At 40.7% G+C, this 21,606-nt stretch overlaps 1 protein-coding gene across 1 annotated transcript in view; it reads right to left on the reverse strand.

Annotated features, from left to right (window-relative positions):
• Positions 1-952: 952 nt before the first annotated feature.
• Positions 953-21,606, reverse strand: part of NALF1 (NALCN channel auxiliary factor 1) — a 607,449-nt gene continuing 586,795 nt past the window's right edge. Inside the window, exon 3 of the mRNA XM_088022221.1 lies at positions 953-1,242. Coding sequence (XP_087878347.1) covers positions 953-1,242 — 290 coding nt within the window. The remainder of the gene's footprint in view (positions 1,243-21,606) is intronic.

A 21,606-nucleotide genomic window follows, 5' to 3' on the forward strand; every position in this document is an offset into this window, starting at 1 on the left:
GGGGCCTCGGGGAAGGGGAGCTGGAGCAACATAGTTTATGGTGGTTTTTCTTTGCTTTTATTTTGTTGTCAACATAAAAAATGTGTTAACTGTCTGATTCCGCCTACCATGGAGAGCACTTGTTTGTTCAGCTAAAAAGGAATCTCTTGTTCTGCTCCTGGCGGGAGGTGGGGGTGGGGGCCTGCGGCCCCGGAGCCCTGGAGCGTGCGCGCCCAAACTGCGGCTGCGCAGACAGACAGAAGCAAGCCATGTTGTCTGCTGGGGGCAGGGGGGCGGGGAGGGCAAGGAGGGTGGGGAGACCAGGGAGGCGGGGCGGGGGGGGGGAGAGGGAGGCTGGGGGGAGGACGCGGGGCGGGAGGAGGCCGGGGGGGGGAGGGGCAGTCGGTTCGGGAGGCAGGAGCAAAGAGTTCGGGGGGGGGGTTTTTTATTTGTATTTTTTGTTGTTTTCTTTTTTTTGTCTTTTTTATCTTTTATGATTTTTTTTTGTTGTTGTTGTATTTTGCTATACCGTGAGGTCATAGCGATCATTCCTCTAATAGAAACTGACAGGACAGAGAGACAGAACTATCTGATGAACACACACAATGACTAGAAATATATATATAGAGAGAGAGAGACAGTGAAGACTTAGTTTACCTCTGAGAAACCATCCCCAAAAATAAATCCTGTAGTAACAAGTGCAAAAAAGTAAACGAACAAATAAACCCAAACCAAAGGAAAGCAAAGAAAACCTCCAAACATTAAAACACAGTGTATAAAATGGTGTGAGAAATTTAAGTCACTTTACAGCCTTTTAGTCAATAAAAAGCTGTGTTTGTGTCCTCGTTTGGATCCAGGCCCATCTTCCTCGGTTTTACCCTAAAGGCCTCGCGGGAAGCGGCGGGAGGGTAAGAGCACCCCGTGTGTGTCCGAGAGGCAGCGGGCGCGGGGGCTGGGGGGGCCCCCTCCTGGGCTACTCGTCGCGCGGCGAGCTCTCTTCCAGCGCGTGGATGCCCCCCAAGCCCAGCGCCGTGCTGTTCTGCGCCACGGAGGCCGTGAGCACTGTGTGCAGGAGAATCAGTACGAGAACGCACAGTTTGAGTCTGCTGTTGCACAGTCTGGCTGCTGATGACACTGTGAGTGATGTCCTGTGACAGGGGCTGCTGGTCCCCAGCGTCCCTCTGGAGGGCTTGCTCGGGCGCTCTTCTCTCCTGATATCACAGCATTCGGGTTCCTCCGTGGTTAGAAAGGTTTCATAGAGCCCTGGGGGAGGAAGACAGGGGCGCGGTTAAAACCAAGGCGGAGCTGCGGGGAGGAGCGCACAGTAGAGAGAAGCTGTTACTGTAACGTTCTGAGCCACAGCCCCTTAGGAGCAGTTAGGCATTTTGTAACTTCGTAAGGGGGAGGCAAGGCCACACAATCTGGATGCAGAGTCAACTGCGCTCTCAGACCAGTACTTTTAGGTCCCCCACTGTGCTCTCTTTATATTCCCGGAGGTCATGCCAGGGGAAGTTCTGGGTTGTCATGAATATAGGATGAAAGGTTTCATTAGGTCCAAAAGCAGAACCTGAGGTTCTTGGATCAACTTGGTGACCACGGTTGCACAACCATCCTTTTTCTTTACCAGGAATGTGATTAACTGAGGCAACACAATCAAGGAACAGTAACTAGTTGTGCTAAGTGAAACAACCCACCGATGACAGCATCATAGCTCTAGGAACTGCCTCTCCCCATCACTTCCTCTCCTCAACCTCACCCTGTCTTTGCTTTCCTTCTTGGTGGGTGCGCAGAGCCACTAAACATCCAAGGGGGGGACTATTCCCTTTGGATTCATTTTTTAAATATTGCTCTTATTCATCCATTTGCTATTCTACTGAAGAATATCTGTCTTGGGCCTGGACCATTGTGGGAAGAGTCTCTCTGTTCTTGGTGTTCTGTTTCCAACCTCCCGGCTGGTCTGCCTTCCCATGAATGTCTGTCTCACTCACTCTCTCTCTCTTTTCTTCCCTCCTCAAAAGATCTCTTCTCTTTCCCTCTCCTCCTACCCACCCCCCGTTCCTCTACAAGAAGACATTGTTCTGGGGCGCCTGGGTGGCTCAGTCGGTTAAGCGGCTGCCTTCGGCTCAGGTCATGATGCCAGGGTCCTGGGATTGAGTCCCACATCGGGCTCCCTGCTCGGCGGAGAGCCTGCTTCTCCCTCTCCCTCTGCCTGCCACTCTGCCTGCTTGTGCTGTCTCTCTATCTGTCGAATAAATAAATAAAATCTTAAAAAAAAAAGGAGACATTGTTCTTAGTTTTAAATTGATAAATGGATATTTTAGAAACTTTCAAAGTGGTGAAAAGAATAACACACTTTATCTTTCCAATCTTGTTTCTTGTTCTATTATATATAATGTTAAGTAGCTACATAAACCATTGTGTATCCTTTTTTTTTTTTTACTTGACAGCAACATTTTCTCAAGAGTGTTAGAAAAAAGTTTCTACACAAATTTTACTATGCTATCCTTAAGCTTGAAACTTTAAAAGCGAGGATAGAGTAGTTGTAAGGATTAAATAAGATTTTGTATATGTAAAGAGCTTGGCTCAGTGCCTAGCATAGAGAAGCAATTTGAAAATTTTTGGCTACTGTTAATAATAATAGCTATTCCTAGTGTCTCCTTGCCTCCACCTACATAATACAATCTAAAAAATCTTTTCCTGTCTCTTCAGACTCCTTGACCAGTAGCTCCAGACATCCTCCCAAAACACGTGATACTTTCCCCACAGCCCAAGCTGCTTTCTCTTCCTGGAATTTTCCCCATCAACCCATGGACTTTACTCTCATCTATGCTTCAAGGTCAGCTCCCCTGAAATTCCCTGCATGAAGTCTATACGCTCTCCCGGGCTGCTAGTGCATTCTATGTAACTCTTCAATAGAGCAATTGTTATCTGTCCTTTTCAGCACAATTGCTAATTTTAGGTCAGTTTCTTTATTCACCTGTCACCTTAAAAGCAAGAAGTATTTTGGCTTTGTGTTCCCAATATGTAGTAGAACGCTTGAACAAAATAGATCTTTAATAAGCATTTATTACATGAATACGCTCAATATATATTTGTTTAAAAAAAGAGAATCTATTAAATAAGATATTATACACTGCAATCTTCAGTTTCTTTTAAAGAAATGACCAAGATATCCTTATAATGATGCTTACAATATTCATTTCTTCTTAGGCATTCAAAGGTAAACTTCACCTTCTCCTAGATAGAATATGGAAAAAAAACTGAATTAATGAGGTCTGCAGCTCTGACATTTTTAATGTATGATATTTTCTTTTTTCATATATGATACCTCACTAGTAGACTAATCATTTATTGAAGTATACGTTTTCCAAAATTATATTCTACAAAGAAGAGAGTTTATAGTTAAGATTATAAGAATAGATCATTTAGATCAACATTTTAGAATGATAATAACGAGAATATATTTAACGATTTCGCCCAAATAAGAAGCTCTCCCAAACTCGCTCAGAAGCTAGTTTGCTGATTTATAACTAAAGTCGTTTCAGAAAGAATAAGGCAGTTCATTCAGGCCAATAAATATACTCTTCTCGACTGATATAATTCATACTCCTTCTTTTCCCCTTGTCCATCCTTTTAATAAGATATTTTCCAGAGTTATACATGCATATACATTAGTAATCAAATAATTCCACAAGCTCTTTCTTTAAAAATGCCTCCACCTCCCCCATCCCCAATTTTTTCCTTTTCAGAGGCAAATACTTAAACCTCTTTTCGCTGTTTCTATATTTAGCTACATTTCTATAAATAACCTGTTTTATGCTTTTCTTATGCAGTCTCCAGAAAGACTTCCCCCTGGGACCCATGACAGCAACATTATCGGGGATAATATTCATTTTTCGGCTCATATGCGCCCCCATCCCTGCATGGTAGTATGTTCAACAAGGCTCCCTTTATTAGGATGTTACACAAATAATTCTTAACTTAGACATGCAGTAAACTTGAGTTTTCTGTTCCTTACGGCTCCGGTTTTCCTAGAGTTAACCATTAGCTTACAGTTTCCTATGTACTTACTACTTCAAACCCCAAACACTTCCCAGTTGTTTCAGCAGAATAGGGGGTTCTATCAGCTTTATCACCTGGAGTCTTTGACCATCTGGACCTGTTGCTTTGACGCCTGGTGCCCAGCTACCGGCCCGACAGCCTCAGTGAATGCCCTTGTGGGGGATGCTTGTGGCTTCTGTCCGTAGGTTTGCTCTTCAGGAATAGCCTCTATATTCTTCCTTGGTTTGGTGGACCATGCATCTAGGATCTTCCTAAGGAAAAGCTCGTGGGAGCGAATTTCTGAGACGCTGCATGCCCAAAAATGTGTTTATTCTACCTTGTATTTAATTGTTTGGCTGAGCATGGAATTCTAGTTCAGAAATTCTTATCCTTCAGATTTCCGAGCATGACTGCCACCTTCACTTGTCGGGCACCTGGGACCTATCCTTTAATTCTCTTATCTCTCCTACTTTATGCCACTTCATCTCTTTGCTCTACTTTATGGAGGATTCGGTGAGCTTTATCATGTAATGACTTTATTGAGTTTTTTTCTACATTTTAATTTCCGAGAGCTCTTCTATGTACTCTGAACGTTGGGTTTTTCTTTCTTTCTTTTTTTTTTTTTTTGAACTGACTGTTCTCATTTCACAGTTGCAATCTACCCTTTTATCGCTGAGATATTTGCAGTGCTTTTATTTGTCATGTTTTATTTCCTCCCTGCATGGGCCCTGTTTTCTCCAAGCCATTTTTTCTTCTTTGTTTGTTTCTCTTTTATTTTTTATGTGGGAAGGCTGTGCGTTCTTGATTGAATGCCCATCATAAAAAGCACTGCAATCTGGACACCTAGGCAGATGTTGTGAGGGGCCGGGTAAGGCGATCTGCCGGAACTGTTTAGATGGAGAAACTTGTGCATTTCTTCCCTTTATGTTGGTCAGATTTCACCGAACACATTGAGCGTTATGTGTCCAGGATGGCAAAGGCTATGCTGCCGGTTTTCTGAGAACCAGATGGGAGAAGACAGCTGGGGACGGGGGAGTCTGCATCCAGGGTGCACACATTCATTTAACCCACATTTCGGTTCTCCCATCTGACCTCCCCCTGGTGGCACCCAATCCAACAACTTTCTCCAGCCATCTCCAAAAAAGAGTCCTCCCTGCATAAAGAAATAAGCAGCTGCCTTTCTCTGGGGTGAGGGAGAGCAACAGGTCGGTTGGAGGGGCGGGCATGGGCTGTGGAGATCTGATGACTTCTGAACAGATTTCCACTTTCCACCCTATGCTCACGCTGCTGCCTCCTCCACAGTGTCGACTGCCCTCCGTCCCTGTATTTGGAGGGTCTGGGACGTGAATCTGGTTTGCTGGTTACCCTCTGCTATGTCAGCAAAGGTTTCAACAAACCCTTTACTGCGCACCAGTTTTCGTTCTAGTTTCTAAGAGGTTTGGGTTCTTGTCTCCTTATCCATCCTTCCATTCTTTCAGATTTATGCCTAAAAACAGTTTCTTTTCTGTTGGGTCTGCCTAGAAAACATTACCATCCTTTTCTCTACCGGGTTCTGCTCTGTTCCATCCTGACTCACACCCTCAGCTGGGAATGCGGCTGGCAGGTAGAAACTGACTCTGGGCCCCTGGGCGGCTGCCTCCAAACATCAGAGTATCTGTGAAGGGCCATCCCAGCTCCAGATACTGTTCCTCCGCCGAATCCTCCTTTCCTGACCCAGGAATAGGTGCACTTCCCGGATAAACCACCTGCACACTGATGCGCTTCCCGGGAAGCCGACCCAGAGCAGCTAACTCTTCCACACCATTCAAGGGACTATAAGAACTTGTTTCCAGATGAAAATAAGTCATTTCTCAAGCAATCATTTCTTTGCACAGATATGTAAGTGATTGGGGTTTCAAATGGAAAAAGGAAATTGTCAGTGAATGAAATGTTCTGATACATTTTGCTTACAAAATGCTCTATTTGCAATCTCTAATAAATCATTAGTTGCCATTTGACATTGAATAATAATAATGGCAATTATTATTCTATCTTATAGTGCAACCTCATGGAGATTTTCTGGAAAATTAGGTAATACACATAAGTTGCTTAGAACAGGCCCTGACAGATAGTAAAATCTCACATAATAATTATTATTCCTATTGTAACTTGGGATAAATAGCGGAATCAGAATTTATTATGAGGAAAGACTTTAAAGAACATCCAATTCAACTTCTTTTTCTGTTTTCTATTCATATGAGCCACTCATGGAAAAACCTCATTTTTCATAGCTCAGAACAATTACACTAGTATGGTCATAATAAATATTATCTTAAGTACAGGAAAGCCAAATATTCTAAGGAAATATTTAAAATAACCACAGGAAATATAATCCTTCATTATCTCAGTGATTTACCTTTTACTATCAAATATGAGACCAATTTTTTCAGATATATGAACGAGTGATATACTTAATATTTTTCTGAATGCAAAAGTTTAAAAAACAGTAAAATAAAAAGAAGGGGGGGAATCACCCCAAGTCTGACTTCATTAGGATGAAAAGAGAAACAAGAAGAAACTGCTGGAATTTGTTTCCCCAACTTTTTTATTAATACAGACACATATATATACACAGAGAGTGTGCATGTAATTTCTAGATTTCACATGGAAAATTCTATTCAGCATGTGTGACTGTACTTTACAACATTATTCTTTATTTGATTTGGTAGTATTAACTTTAAATGTTGTGTGTATATTACTAAGTGAGATTATATATGTAATATACATATAATATAAATGTATAGTCTATATACATTATTATCGTGTTTTAGTAACTAGAATATTTTATATGGCGTGGAATCCATAAAACTTTCTGGATACAAGCTCTTTCTTTAGGGTAATCTGCATAATTTTATAGTTTCTTTCATGGCTCTTAATCTGTCAAGGTTGTTTTGTGTCAGGTTTGATCATTCATATTTATCTAAAAATAGCCTTTTTATTGAGAGTTTGACATTAATTCACGTAGAGTTATACATATTTGAAGACCAGTTTTCTAATCCTCTCCTTCACTGTTAATACGTCATTTCATCTTTTTTTTGTCTTGCAAGATTTTTTTGCATACTTTCTTTTGCATTATCAAGGAATCAGCTCTTGAACATTGATATGTTCTGACATTGATATGTTCTGTTTGTTAATGCATCAATTTCTTAATCATCTTATCTTTTGTTTAATTTTCTACTATTCACCTTCTAACTATACTGAATTGAATGCAACTTTACTCATTTAAATTCATGTTTTTTCTTAATAAATTAGTTATTGCTCTAAATTTCCATCTGAGAATGATTCAGCCAACTCTCTTATGTTTTAATATGCAGTGATTTTGCATATTCTGTAATTGTAATATATGTTTCATTTTATATCTAAATGACTTAAAGGAGTTTCATGGCTTTTAAAAAATGTCACTGATACATTTTCAAAACTATTTTAGTCACTAATTTCAAGTTTTAGTTACCTTAGTTTCATGAATGTGGCCTTTAAAAAGTTGATTTTCTCTAATTGTTTTCTTTGTGGTTTTTCTTTGTGTTATGTAAAATTATTATTATTTTTTGCAAATATTAACACTGGTAACAATGCTTAGTCTTTATGTTTATATATTTTTTCTATTCAGAATGTCATCAACTGAGAAATATATCTTCTACAACTGTTTCTGATGATTCTGTTTTATACATTTGGCTATTAAGTCAGTAGGTACAGAAAAATAATAAATCTTCACATTTTTCACTAAACCTTTACTATTAATCAAGAAAACATGATACTCTTTGTTCTTACAAAGTACATATATATATACTTTTTTTTTTCAGTGAAGTTCTGTTGTTTTTGTTCCTGTTGTGGTTTTGAACATATTTTGTCTGGTATTAATGTAAACTCCATGCATATTAGCACAGTCATCTGATATATCTTTGTCCATTGTTTTAATTCTCTGGTCTCTATATTTTCTCTGTACTGTGTTCTACATATAAGCATTTCACAATGATCAAAAAGGAGAGTTTAATCCATTTACATTTATTGTCAGAACTGTAGTGTTTGATCTTACCTTTATCATCATATAATAGCATTTCCAAACATTTAAAAATGTTTCTTTACCACTCCCTTTGTTTTCCATCTTTTTCTTTGTGAGCATATTTAAATGCTATTTTTTCATGACTTGTTGAATGCTTGCTGTTGTTAATTCTATTGGACCTTTGCTTTTAAAAAACCACACACAGCTGAACCTTTACTTGTCTAATTATCAGAATCACTGATAAGGAAATTAACAAAATTTTGTTTCCTTCAACTCCTTATTCTTTATCATTTGTTGGCTACCATCAGATGTTTTAAACTCAGTTATTGTCAAATTACTCATATTTTATATCCTGTCTCCTATTAATTATTAATAATATTTGCATATTACTTTACATGGATCTTATTCCGGGATTATGTGGTTGCAACGAACAGAAACTCACAGGAGCTAATTTATATGAAAAATGAAAAGAACGAGAACAGGTGGTGGGGGTAATATTGGAAAAATTCAAGCCTTTTTCATGAAATACAAGGCACACCAGGTGACACGAAGACTAAATCACAAGACTGACCATCAGTAAGGGATGTGCCCTCCACCTAGTGGAGATGAGCAACGTAATCTCAATTTCCTGCTGCACACCTCCTTAGGCAGGCAGGCTTGGCTCCCTTTTCGTGCATATGCGCACACAGGACTTCATCGTTTTGTTCTCTCAGTTCAATACCAACAGGTTGTGACACAATCCCGCAGAGGCAAGTCCGTGTGACTTGTTCCACTTATCCACACCGGTCCAATCAGCCACAGGCTAGAGAGAGATTCCCACAGAACAGACACAGCCATGGACAACCGTCCACTCTTTTTGAGAGAGACATGTAATGTCAGTGGTCAAATGTGGTAGTTTCCCCCCGGAGCTTGTAGGATACTTCCTTCATTCTCAAATTTCAAAAATGTTGGGAACTGAATCCAATTTCTTTAATTTTGCCAGATGGGGAGAATCCTTTAATCTGCCAATGAGAGTGTCCTGAGGCTCAGGAAAGATATTTCCTGTCATTACTTTGATTGTTTCTTTCCTCACTTTTATGTTTTGTATGTTTTCAACTAGTCACATTCTCTGTCATCATTTCTACATTGTTGATCTCCTCCTTGGACCTTGCCCCTGCAAGGGGAAGAATTGCAAGGAAGTCTTCAGTGTGCTCGAATCTGATTTCTCTTCCTTTTGAGGAAATGGCTCAGTTTCTTGCACGTGGATGGCCCCTTTCTGATAATGGCTCAGTTTCTTGCACGTGGATGGCCCCTTTCTGAGGACCTAGAGTTTCCATGACCCCTTAGTTATTTCACTGGAGTCAGAAGTAAGACAGTCAGATGCTTCTCTTTACTTTGTCACTGACTGTCTGCTCCTTTTTTCCCTTTAATAGCAATTGTTAAAGGTACTAAGGATAAGACGGCATGATAACCTTTTACTAATACCCACCTAGGTGAGTTTAACTGGAATGCATTTTATAATAAAAAGTAAATATTTTGAAAATAAACAGGCAATAATGGCAATGAGAAAATTATTACATGAGTATGGACATAAAAATGTTCAAACAACATCAAAAGTATAAAATGGAAAGCGAACAATTACCTTTCTCTTCAAACCTAATCCTCTTCTCCAAAGATAAACACTTTTGATGGATTATTTCTTCTTTTTGTTTGCTTTTGTGTGGGAGTGTTTATATTCATGGCTCTATACAACAAATTCTTTCATCTATTTCTTAATCCAGTGATTTTAGACCCACTAAGGAACCCATTACAGTTCTCTCCGCCCCCACTGATCCCTAAATGTGGCCAATCATTGTTTTCTTTCTAAAACTACATTTTCCTTTGTGTTTGTGTTATATATATTAATTTTGAATATTGGAAGTACAAAAAGGTACATCCTGAGAATTCATTTAATCCCATTTCATTACAATATTATTCAAGATTGTTTAATTATTAGGCAAGACGGATTCTCACTTTTAATGCTTCATCAATTTATAAAAATCATGAAAATTTTAGATAGCTTTCTTTGTGACCCATGAGTCTCTTGTACACTTTTCTCGAGGTTCTCATTGTCTTGCATTTTTCATAGAATCAGAAAAAATGTTTTCCCTTCTTCCCTGTATCACTGATGCATCCAGTCTCATAATCATTCCAGTTTCAATGTTCTAATATATTTTTGTTGCACAGATATTATCTTATGCTTGATTTTTCACTATACCACTACTGTGAGATCCTACAGTACCCTCTTAGACTACTCTTGTTTCAGTAGAGTAAAACTTCAAGTTATGTTCCAGATGGGATGTGTGGAAGGTAAACTTTCAAGAGTATACATATTTAATTTAAACAAATAAACTTCATTCTCACATTTGAAAGACAGTTTGTCAGGTATATGTCCTAGTTCACAATCTCTTTGGTTCTAATAACTTTGGAGGCATCCATCAGCTGTGTCTCAGGGTCCAGTGCTGTGGGGAAAGTTCTAGTTGTACATGTTTCCTGTTGATGGAGTAAGAGCTCACCACACATTCCAACTGTGAAACTAGCCAGCTCACTTAGCTGCTCACACCTGTGTGGTTCAGAAGTCTAGCAGGGCTGACGGGTTCCTCTGGCTTGGGTTCACAAACCAAAATCAAGTTTTTGGTAGGGCTGAGTTCCTTTCCGGAGATTCTCAGGGAGAATTCACTTCTAAGCCCATTCGGTGTGTTGGCAGAATTTGGTTCTCTCTGTGTGTAGAACTGGGGTCCTGCTGTCCTCACACACTGTTGGCAGGGTAACTCTCAGCATCCAGAAGGTGTCCGTCCCCACTTCTTGGCTAACAGCCCCTTTCTCCACCTTCAAAGCCAGCGATGGCTCGTGGAGTCCTCTCATTCTCTCTGACCTCTCCTTTTGTGTCATCTCTCCTGCCTCTCATACTGTGTTCCTGGCTGACTGTCTGCCTTCTTCTGTGGTTTTGGGGGCTCATGTGATCAGAATGGGCACACCCAGATGATCCAGGATGATCTTCCCCCCAAGGTCCACAACCTCAATCCTACCTGCAAAATCTCTTTTGCCATGCAATGCGTTCACAGGCTCTGAGGATTAGGTCATGGGCATCTTTTTTTTTTTTTTTTTTTAGGGGAGCATTATTCAGCCTACCACTCTGCCCTCTGGCTTCTGAAGATTCACATCCATGCCACATGTGAATCACATCCCAAGATTCCAAATGTCTCCACCCAATGCAGCATCAACTCAAAGTGTGGAAATCTCTAAATCTTAGTTCCAAATCCCCAAATCTCCCGACCCAAATCACCTAAATTAGGTATGGATGGGACTCTGGGCAAAGTCCATCCTGGGACAAAATTCCTCTCCATCTGTGGAGATTGTAGAAAGCAAGTTATCTGCTCCCAGCCTCCAATGGTGAGTTAGGCACAGGCTGGGACTTACAGACGCTAAGCTTCAAAAAGGAAGACGATGGAAGGAGAAAACATCATCAGTCCAAATCAGTTTTGAAGTCCTGCACAAACTCCATGCGGTTTCCGGGCTTGGGAATTATCCTGTGTGGTTCTCAGCTTCCCCTCGGGGCTCAGAGCTCTGCCCTCTGACTCATCCTTCCTCTTTCATGATGAGCAGCACGTGTTAACAGCTGAGAGCTTTCATTAGCATGTCTGGGGGTGTCCAGCACCCTTTATTCTTTCCATCCTGCCTCTGTCCCTGCCAGCCCAAGCTGGTGGTGTTTTTGCTGATATTAACTCTCAAGAACTGTGTGAAACTCTTGCCTGTGTCCCAAGGATTCGCTCCCTCAGACAAGGAGTGCCTCCACAGATCTTTCCTAGATAATCCCTTCGCTGTTTTTGGCCACTTCTCAGGTGGCTGAGAGACTCTATGAGTCACACCTGTCACCTCTTCAGAGAGCCTTTGTGTAACTTCATGCTCGGACCATTCAGACTTTCTGAGGTATTGGCCCTGGTTGTGTCACCACACCTTCTGTTCTGTTCTGCTTTCTCTAGAGCATACTTTCCTGACAGGACATTTTTTTAATCTTTCGCCATCTTGGAACATAGAGATTTTTCCCAAATCATCAAATCCTGGATTTATATTGTTTAACAGTTCCCTTAATTTATCTCTCTCTTGCATTTTATTATAAACAGCAAGAAAAGGCTATATCTGAAACACTTTGCTGGGAAATCTCTTCAGCTGTAGAGCCAACTCCATTGCTTACAATCTCTGTCTTCCATGCTTCTGCAGGACCCAGTTCTGCTAGGCTTCCCGATACCACATAACATGTTCCTAGTTTCCATTAACACCCCCCTCATTTCCCTCTGAGCCCTGGCTGGTGGTCTTTAATGCCACACTTCTACCAACATCCTGTTCAAGGCAATCTGGGATTTTCGTTATCACCATTCAAACTTCTCCCAGCTTTCCCCACTGTCTGGTTCCAAGGCCACAGCCACGTTTCCTGGTTGGTTGCACAGCCCCAGACTCCCAATACCAAGATGTGCGTTGGCTTTCTATTGCTACTGTAAAAAATTGTCACAGATACAGTGGCTTAAAATGGCATCCATTTATCACATCCCAGTTCTGTGGATCAGAAACCTGGGCTGGTTTGACCGGGTTCCCCACTCGGGGTTTCGTGAGGCTGAAATCAAGGTGTTGGCCTTGACTATCTAGGCTGATTCGGGGCGTTAGCAAAATTCACTCTCCTGTGGTTGTAAGACTGCGATCCCTGTTTTCTTGCTGGCTCTTGACTGGAGATTCTGCTTCTAGAGGCCACCTGCATCCCTGGCTGGTGGCCCCTTTCCCTGTCACAAAATCTAGCAACAGTGGGGATGAGTCCTTTCCACCTTCCATTTCTCTGATCCTCCTGACTCATCTTTCTGGCCCGCACTTCTCTCTTCTGGGATGACATTGGGCCCACCTGGATAATCCAGGACAGTCTTCCTATTTTAAGATGAGCTAGTTAGCGATCTTAATTCCACATGTAGCATGCTTTCTGCCTTGTAATGTCATGTGCCCACAGGCATACCATCGGGGGAGAAGACCAAGGAGGCCCAAATCCTGCCTCCACACTGATGTCAACATTCCTCTCGTTTCATGAGAGGCTTGCTATCCTCAATGATGCCTTTTTGGATATTGCATGTATCTGTTGTATTCTGAAATCTCAAGAGGATATGTTTGCCCGTGGTTTCTTCATGGCTTCTTCTGCTGAGCTCCTTCCATCTGAAACCACATTTTTCTTCCACTCTGGAGAAAGTCCTTTGCGCATTGCTTTGATAACCCATCCCTCCCCCACTCTCACTTTGTATCCTTTTTTGTTTGGCTTTGTTTTGTTTTGTTTTCTCCAAAAAGCTTATACTGGGTGGATCCCAGCCCTTCCATATAATGTTTCTATCTCTCATTGCCTTCGGTTTGCAGGTCTCTCTACGGGGCAGCATTTTCCTTGGGTGAGTGAACGGGGATGAAAAGGAAGGCTGAGGCTCCCTTTCCCACCACTCCCAAAGGCACTGCTGAAAAGGCTTCCTCACACTCCTCTCGGGAGCTCATTCAATGTCATCACAAGGCAGATCCTTGGGTTTTGTGGGCGAACACCACCACTGTGTGTGGAGGAATGCGATAACCAGTTGGCTCAGGGTCTGCTGAGAGCCTTCACTCCATCAGAGCACTTCTGGTCTCCGTGTTCTCCTGATCCTGGCACATCCTCAGAACAAGCCATGATCAGCAGAGGGTCTTGCTGGAAGAACCGTGCCCTTCCCTGCTGTGGGCTCTCAGTGCTCCGCCAATTCTGACTGTCTTGGAAAGTCTTACAACTGCTTTTTTCCTTCTAGAGAAGAAAACGTGCAAGTGTCCATTTTAATAGTGTCCCACTTTCTAAACAAAACAAAACAAAATGGTTTTACCGCTCCTATGAATATATTTCATTTTGTAGTTTTTATTTCAATTTCGATGAGATTTAGAGACAGATGGGAAGTAAAATTTTGGCTTCAGTCTGTCAGCTTAGACCAGAAGTCACACCCATGGTTTGCAATGCAATGGTTTACTCATTACCAAGATAATTTTTCACCACCATGTAAATCCTTAGTGTCACAGAACATAGTGTCTCAATTTTAGTATCTCTTCATTTTATATTGGCTAGAATAGTGATTTCACATGAATGCAATGTAGGATTTATTCAGAAATAACCTACAAAAACTATAAAATCAGCACTGGTATCCAAATTGTGTCTACATTTTTTAAGATAAAAATACTAAAATAAGTCATCTCTTGAGAATTTGCTAGTTTTCTAGGGTTCTTTTATAATTAGGCTGGTAAAACAATATAAAATGAGAGGTCAAGCTAAGAAATTTAGAACTCATACTGACCAAATCACAATGACCCTCTACAGAAAAGAATTAGAATCAGATTTATGAGTATCTGTATATTAATAATTTTTATTATCTTTTTAGTATCTTTTTAAAGCAAGAGCAAATTTTAGGTAATTAAGGTATTCACTTGAATAGTTTTTTTGAGGGGAGCAGTAGTATCTGCTGTATCATACTGTATCAGATCAGTATGATGAGCAAATGTTAGCGTGGCCTTGCATCTAATATTAATAGCATTGTATTACTTTTCATCTAGTTGACATTCTTGAGAGTAAGGATCACTCCTTCACCATCCTGGAGCTCTAAACACCTAACAGGCTGTTTATCCCCCCAAGAACAATACGTATTTGTTTGACGAGGGGAAGGAATCAAGGGATAATGCACCATGAGTTGTAAGAGAATGTTTCGGTAAGATGAGTATATTAGATGAAAAAGCACAAATACCTGGTTATATAAAGGCCATTCAGAGTTGAAAGCTAACTGTGCATTAGCTAGAATATAAATTGCTCTAAAAACTGAAAATGATGCTAAATGAAATGAAAATCAAAAGCCCACATTAAAATGGCAGAGATGTTCTACAGAGAATTCACTCATTCATTAAAGCCATCAGCTGAGTCAAGAAATAAATCGGGCATTTGAAATGTCTTCATAATGGGTCCTAAAGTTTTCCAGGACTGTGCTAGAAAAACAAAGACTGTCTGCAGCCGGAGGGAATAAAATCTAAACAGAAATCTAACACACGCTGTTAAATATCACATTTCACATTGTTATTTTCCTGAAAATGGTTATGGTGACATTCTAATTTAAAATTTATTCTAAGAAAATAGACAAGAAAGAAAAAAGTAATGGACAAAGAAGATACATTCTCACCAAATGTATCATTTTAATTTTCCACCCCTTCCCTAATGAATCCTTTGCTGGCAGCCTTGAAGGAAACTTTAGTGGATGCGGTGGAGGAGAGCCATACAGATTCCTGGAGAAGTCAGCACGCTATGGGGTCTCCACAAAGCATCAAAACAAGGCAGGGCTCAGGGCCGTGGGTACTGTTGGGACAGGAAGACTCAAGTTCCTCTTCTTTATTTTTTATTTTTTTAAATTTTATTATGTTATGTTAGTCACCATATAATACATCATTAATTTTTGATGTGGTGATCCACGATCCATTGTTTTCGTATAACACCCGGTGCTCCGTGCAGTACGTGCCCTCCTTAATACCCATCACCGGGCTAACCCATCCCCCCCCTCCCCTCTAGAACCGTTTGTTTCTCAGAGCCCGCAGTCTCTCGTGGTTCGTCTCTCCCTCCGATTCCCCCCCCTTCATTTTTCCCTTCCTTCTCCTAATGTCCTCCGTGCTGTTCCTTATGTTCCACAAATAAGTGAAACCATATGATAATTGACTTTCTCTGCTTGACTTATTTCACTGAGCATCACCTCCTCCAGTCCCATCCATGTGGATGTAAAAGTTGGGTATCCATCCTTTCTGACGGCTGAGTGATATTCCATTGTATCTGTGGACCACATCTTCTTGATCCATTCGTCTGTTGAAGGGCATCTCGGCTTCTTTATTCTAATAAGCTACCAAGTACCAGGGGCTCAAGCAGAGCTTACAAGAGTCAGCAGAGAAAGGAATAAAAAATCTCAACTCCTTCTCTTTCTTTGTTATGAACCAACCCCGCTGCGAGATGCTTCTGGGGTCCGACTGCTCTCACAGATGGGAAGAGTGTTGGAGGAACTTCACGAAGTGCATTTCAGAAATTCCGAGAAATTTGTGTAAGTGTGTCATACGACTTCACATCCCAGGAGGATGTGAAAACGTTGGCTCTTTCTCATAGATGTTTCTGTGACTTCGTGCTCAGCACTAGCTAGTTCAGCAGCATTGCCCAAGAAGCCCCATGCAGAAAACTGTATGGTCCTTGTTAAGAACATGACCTATTATGCTCTGTTTCTATTTATTTTTGTTATTTTTTCTGTGACATGGCACGGTGGGCTCACTGATTATAAATCAGTGTCTTTGTTTAGTGTATATCCCACAGTCCTTTTTTAATTTGGAAATCCTTGGTAACTATGAGTCTGCAAAGGAAATATCTTTGCAAACAGGAAACTATATAAATAATTCTGTGGCTGTGGTGTCTCAAACCAGGAGTTGTAATTGAAGAGACAGTTTTGCTAATGCTTTGATCGGTCAATGTTTTTAGAATACGAACAACATTTCCTGCTTTTCTTTCTAAAAAGAAAACCAGACTTTCTCTGTAATCACAGAGCACATACAGAACTATCTCAATGTCTGCTTACACTCATGCATGTGCAGACAAACATTAATGGCTTCAAGGCAGGGAAACACTTCATAAGTAGACTCTGACTTGAAAAATAGGCTTTCTTTTCAATGAGCGAGGGGAAAATTATTTTCCTAATTTCATGTACCAGTTTTTGAAACATTACATGTGAAGAAAAACAGTTGTGACTTCAGTCAAAATGTCTTTACTCAAAACAAATGCCAAAACTTAAATTGGTAATGCTCTGACTCTAAAAAAAAAAAGCAAATATATGAGGCCAGCTTGTGGACCAGAGGAGAAAATCGGTCTCAGTACTTTAGAGTCAATATTAAATTTAACAAAAAGAATATTAACTGGAACTATTGTCCACCTTTATTTGTCTGATTTGAATTGAACTGACTTCCTGTAGTTTCAACATGTAAAGTAGGGCATTCAAAGGAAAATACAGTCATATAAGATAACAATTTTCAAAAAGGAATTACAGAAACATTGGAAGCAATCACATCGGTGGCAGGCAGGTGGGATTTGGTGGACGGAGTGTAGGTCCATTTGAAGACGATATCACTCATGGTTAGAAGGCACACTTCCATGAAAAATAAAGTTATATCTTATATTCACACATATTTTCCACTGAGTGAGATTCTGGCATGTCAGTTGCCAAAGGGAATGTCTCAGGCTGCAGCCCATTAATTGTTTATTTCCTTAGTTACAATGCCAGGTAGAGCGGCATAATCATGATTCATTTCATCCAATGACATCTTGAATTATTTCTGTTTTGCTTTCTGATTGTCGCCCTCTGGGGTTATTGGCTTACGTCCATCACTGAAAAAAAAAACCCAAGTTTTAACAGAATGCAAAGGAGCCTGACAATGGTTGCCAATTCGCCAAAGAATGAGTTTAAGGTGATAGAGATGAAACACTGGGAAATAATAATAACAACTCTTCTTCTTCTTCTTCTTCTTCTTCTTCTTCTTCTTCTTCTTCTTCTTCTTCTTCTTCTTCTTCTTCTCCTTCTTCTTCCTCTTCTTCTTCCTCCTCTTTCCCTTTGCTTTCTTCTTCTTCCCCTTCCCTTTCCCCTTCTTCTTCTTTTTGAAAAATAACAGGATTTAACACTCAGTTATAACTCTTATTTGAGAGACTGAGAATATGGGTTTGGTAGAAGACCTACTAAGCTGGGAAGATAGGAAGACTAGTAGTAATGCGTTGTGAAGTAAATGTCTCTCAGAGGCAAGACAATATAAACTGCTGTGTGGAGAAGGTGCGCTCCCTGGGTCCCCTCCACTTGACATCTGTGCTGTTTGATTCGTCAGCCAGCCTATCCCATGTGGGTAAGACAGCATTCTTAAAAATTCTGTTTCATGCAAGAAACAGATGCAGGAAAAGGAGAATGTGCATGGCTGACGACAGAAAGAAAGGAAGGAAAAAAGAAAAGATTATGTATTAAATTAAAAGTAGATGCTAGGAGGCAATAGAAGGAGAAATAAAAAGAACCAATGTAAAAAAGTGCTAATATTGGTATCGAAAGAATTGAAAAGCAGTGAATTAAATCTTCCTCATGGATTTTATCTTTGCTTGGGAAATAACCTGTTTAAACCCGGGGGAATCTAGTTTTCCTATAGCCCCTTCTCATGTCTGTGCATTTGTGATGATAATACTCTCTCCATATTTACTTCCAAGAAAAGTTATGGAGATACAGTGAATTGTGCCCTTCCTCCTCTGTGCTCAGTTCGTATTTTACATGTAATAACGCCAGTCCAGCTTCTCCGTAATTTGTTCACTTCTACAAATGAACATGTGTTTCTTAGGTTAGGAACCACATCGATTAATCTACCACCAGCGTCTGGCACAATGCTTGATAATAGACATATGCGAAATGATGCCCCCCCCGCCCCAGAGATGTCCGCATCTGAATCCCAGAACCTGTGACTATCTGGTTAGATGGTAAAAAGGAATTAGGGATGCAGATGGAATTAAGGTTGCTCATTAGCCGACCTTCCAATAGGGAGATTATCCAAGTGAGACTAATCTAATCACATGCACTCTTAAAATGGAAAGAAAGAGTCTAAATCATGGGTAAGAGAGATGTGATGGGTGAACCTTCTCCACTGTTGCTGACTCTGGACATGGAGATGGGGAACCACAAACCAAGGGATGTGGGTGGCTTCTAGAAGCTGGGAGCTCTCCTAGCACACAGCCAGCACGAAAAGGGGACCTTGGTCCGACAACAGCAAGGGAATGAATTCTGCCAACAATCAGAATGATCAGGAATCCAGATCTTCTTCTCAAGCCTCTAGAAGGAACACAGCCTTCAGACATCTTGATTTTAGCCTGGTGAGATCTGTGTCCACAACTGTAAGATAACATATTTGTGTTGTTTTAAGCCTCTAAACACTATGTTAGTGACAGTTTGTTAGGGCAGCAATAGAAAATTCATGCAATGGATCCTTAGAAATTTTTGTTGAATGTGTGAAAATGCAAAAAAAAAAAATACTTAGGAGGAAAGGACATAGAACATGCTTTTCAAGAGGTAAAATATGGAGGAGAAAGAATATAATTTTTTAAAAGATTTATTTATTTATTTGAGAGATGGGTTGGGGGAGGCACAGAGGGAGAGGGAGAGAGAATCTTAAGCAGGCTTCATGCCCAGTGTGATCTCAGGATGCTGAGATCATGACCTGAGCCAAAACCAAGAGTCAGATACCTAACCAACTGAGCCACCCAGGCGCCCCAAGAATATGATTTTAAATACTTTTACCACATTTAAGCTTGGACATTTCTCTCTAGCATAGCAGGCATTTTACAATAAAAGCCAGAAGAGCTCATGACCTTCTGTAGTCAAGTGTGTGGTAAGAAAGTCACAGTGAAGAGAAGGTCAGCTATGGTAGTACAAAGTAAAGGCCTGGTGAAAAGGACCAGTGAGCAAGAGCAGGTGCTGTGCTGGGCAGGAAGTCAGATGCCGTGGCTTCTGTGGCTTTTCTTGTGGTTTCTCCCACTGGCTTCCATGGAAACTTGGGAAGGCGTCCTAATTTCCCTACTCTTCAGTGTTCTTATCTGCCAGATTTAACCATTGAGCTATTGTGTTGGACAAATATGAGTCAGGCAAGGCCCTGCCTGCTTCTTCACCCTGCAGACATTTCTGAGTGATCACTGGACTGGTTCCTAGTGACACTTCAGTTCTCCCTCAGTCCAGGGAACTGTCCTCGGAGCCAGCATGAGACACACCATGGAGCTGGGTGACAGCCAGGGTCCTTTTAGCCAGAGACTTCACAATTTCACAAAAGGAGTCCCCTAGTTACATGCTCACGTTTGTTTCTGTTTGTGCTACTTGATGGAGCTCATGATTTTTCAATACATTCAATGCTTTTCCCTGATGGCAGTTTCTCCAAGCTTTCAAAAGTTATCTCTTTTTGGAAAGAATATCATCAATGAACATAGATGTAAACCATTCTTTTTGAAAGGATTAAGATTTAGAATTCAAAAGCTGTCCACAAATTTAGTACAACTGTTATATGTTATATTTCCATCCGCTACAAAAGTAGGTTAGAAGTGATTAGAACAATGACATTTCCAAATGGAAGACAACTTATCTAGAGATGGAAAGTTTATTTGGCTAGAGTTCCCCCCCCCATTTACAATAGACTTAATATTTTTAGAGGAGTTTTAGGTTCACAGCAATACTGAACAGGAAGTACAGAGAGTGGCTAGACTTTTCCAAAACCAAAATGCTCTAACAGCAGTTTCCTGAGAACCACAGATTTCAGATTCAGACTTTAAAATCTTCTAATTGTTGGACCATGAAAATGTGGACACAGAACACTCGACAGCCTTGCAAACTGATTGTGCTTCTAAACTCCCTCAAAAGGAGATTCATGAAATTTACTAAAATAATTTTATCTTACAATTAAAAATGATCTGTAATGGTTAATACTCTCTCTTCTTCATTATTACTCTCCCTACATAAGTATTACCCTCTAAATCCTCTCTGCTGAGCTCTCTCATTGCCTTTATAATTCCTTTTTATTGCTTCCTCTCCTCTAATCCTCCAGAACTTTTGAAGTACGCAAAATTTGTCTTCATATAAGACTTAGACATTATTCTATTCTTGAACAAACAATATTGAATGTATCTGTTTTACTCCAAAATTGCTAGTCATTGCTTGGAACTGCCATGACACAGTGCCACAGAGGGGGCCTTGAACAACAGGGATGTCTGGTCTCCTGGTTCTGGGTGCCAGGGGTCCAAGGTCAGGGTGTTGGCTGGTTGGTTTGCAGATGACTGTCTTCTCCCTGTGCCTCTTCACAGCGTCTTCTCTCTATGTGTCCAAATTTCCCTATTTTATGAGCCTGCTCTTATGGGACAGCTCTGTCCCCTAAAATTATATGTTAAGCCCTAATTTCCAGTACCACAAAATGTGGTCATATTTGGAGATAGGCTCTTTAAAGGGGTGATTATTTTAAAATGAGGTATGGGGGGGGGCTCCTAATCTGATCTGACCGATATCCTTAGAGAAAGAGGACATTTGGACACAGAGGGAGGCACCAGGAGCACATACGAAGGGAAGACAATGTGAAGACACCACAAGAAAACGGACAAACAGGAGACCTTGGGAGAAACCAAACCTGCCAGTCCTTTGATTTTGGACTCCAGCCTCCAGGACTGTAAAGAAGTTAATTTCTGTTGTTTTAATCACCCTGTCAGTGGCATTTTGTCTTGGCAGTCCTAGCAAACTAATGCATACATTAATCAATATTGGATGAGGGCCCAGGCTAATGACCTTATTTTAACGTGATTACTTCCATAAGGACCCTACTTTCAAATAAGGTCACATTCTGAGGCACTAGGTGATTAGGACATTAACCTATGAATTTAGGGGGCCGGGGACAGAATTATGACACTCAGTTTGATGGGGGGGGTGGCATTTAAA

This window comes from Eumetopias jubatus, unplaced genomic scaffold, assembly GCF_037043125.1.
Source record: "Eumetopias jubatus isolate StellerSeaLion01/CBP00866 unplaced genomic scaffold, mEumJub1_p1.0 scaffold_3, whole genome shotgun sequence".
NCBI classification, from domain to species: domain Eukaryota; kingdom Metazoa; phylum Chordata; class Mammalia; order Carnivora; family Otariidae; genus Eumetopias; species Eumetopias jubatus.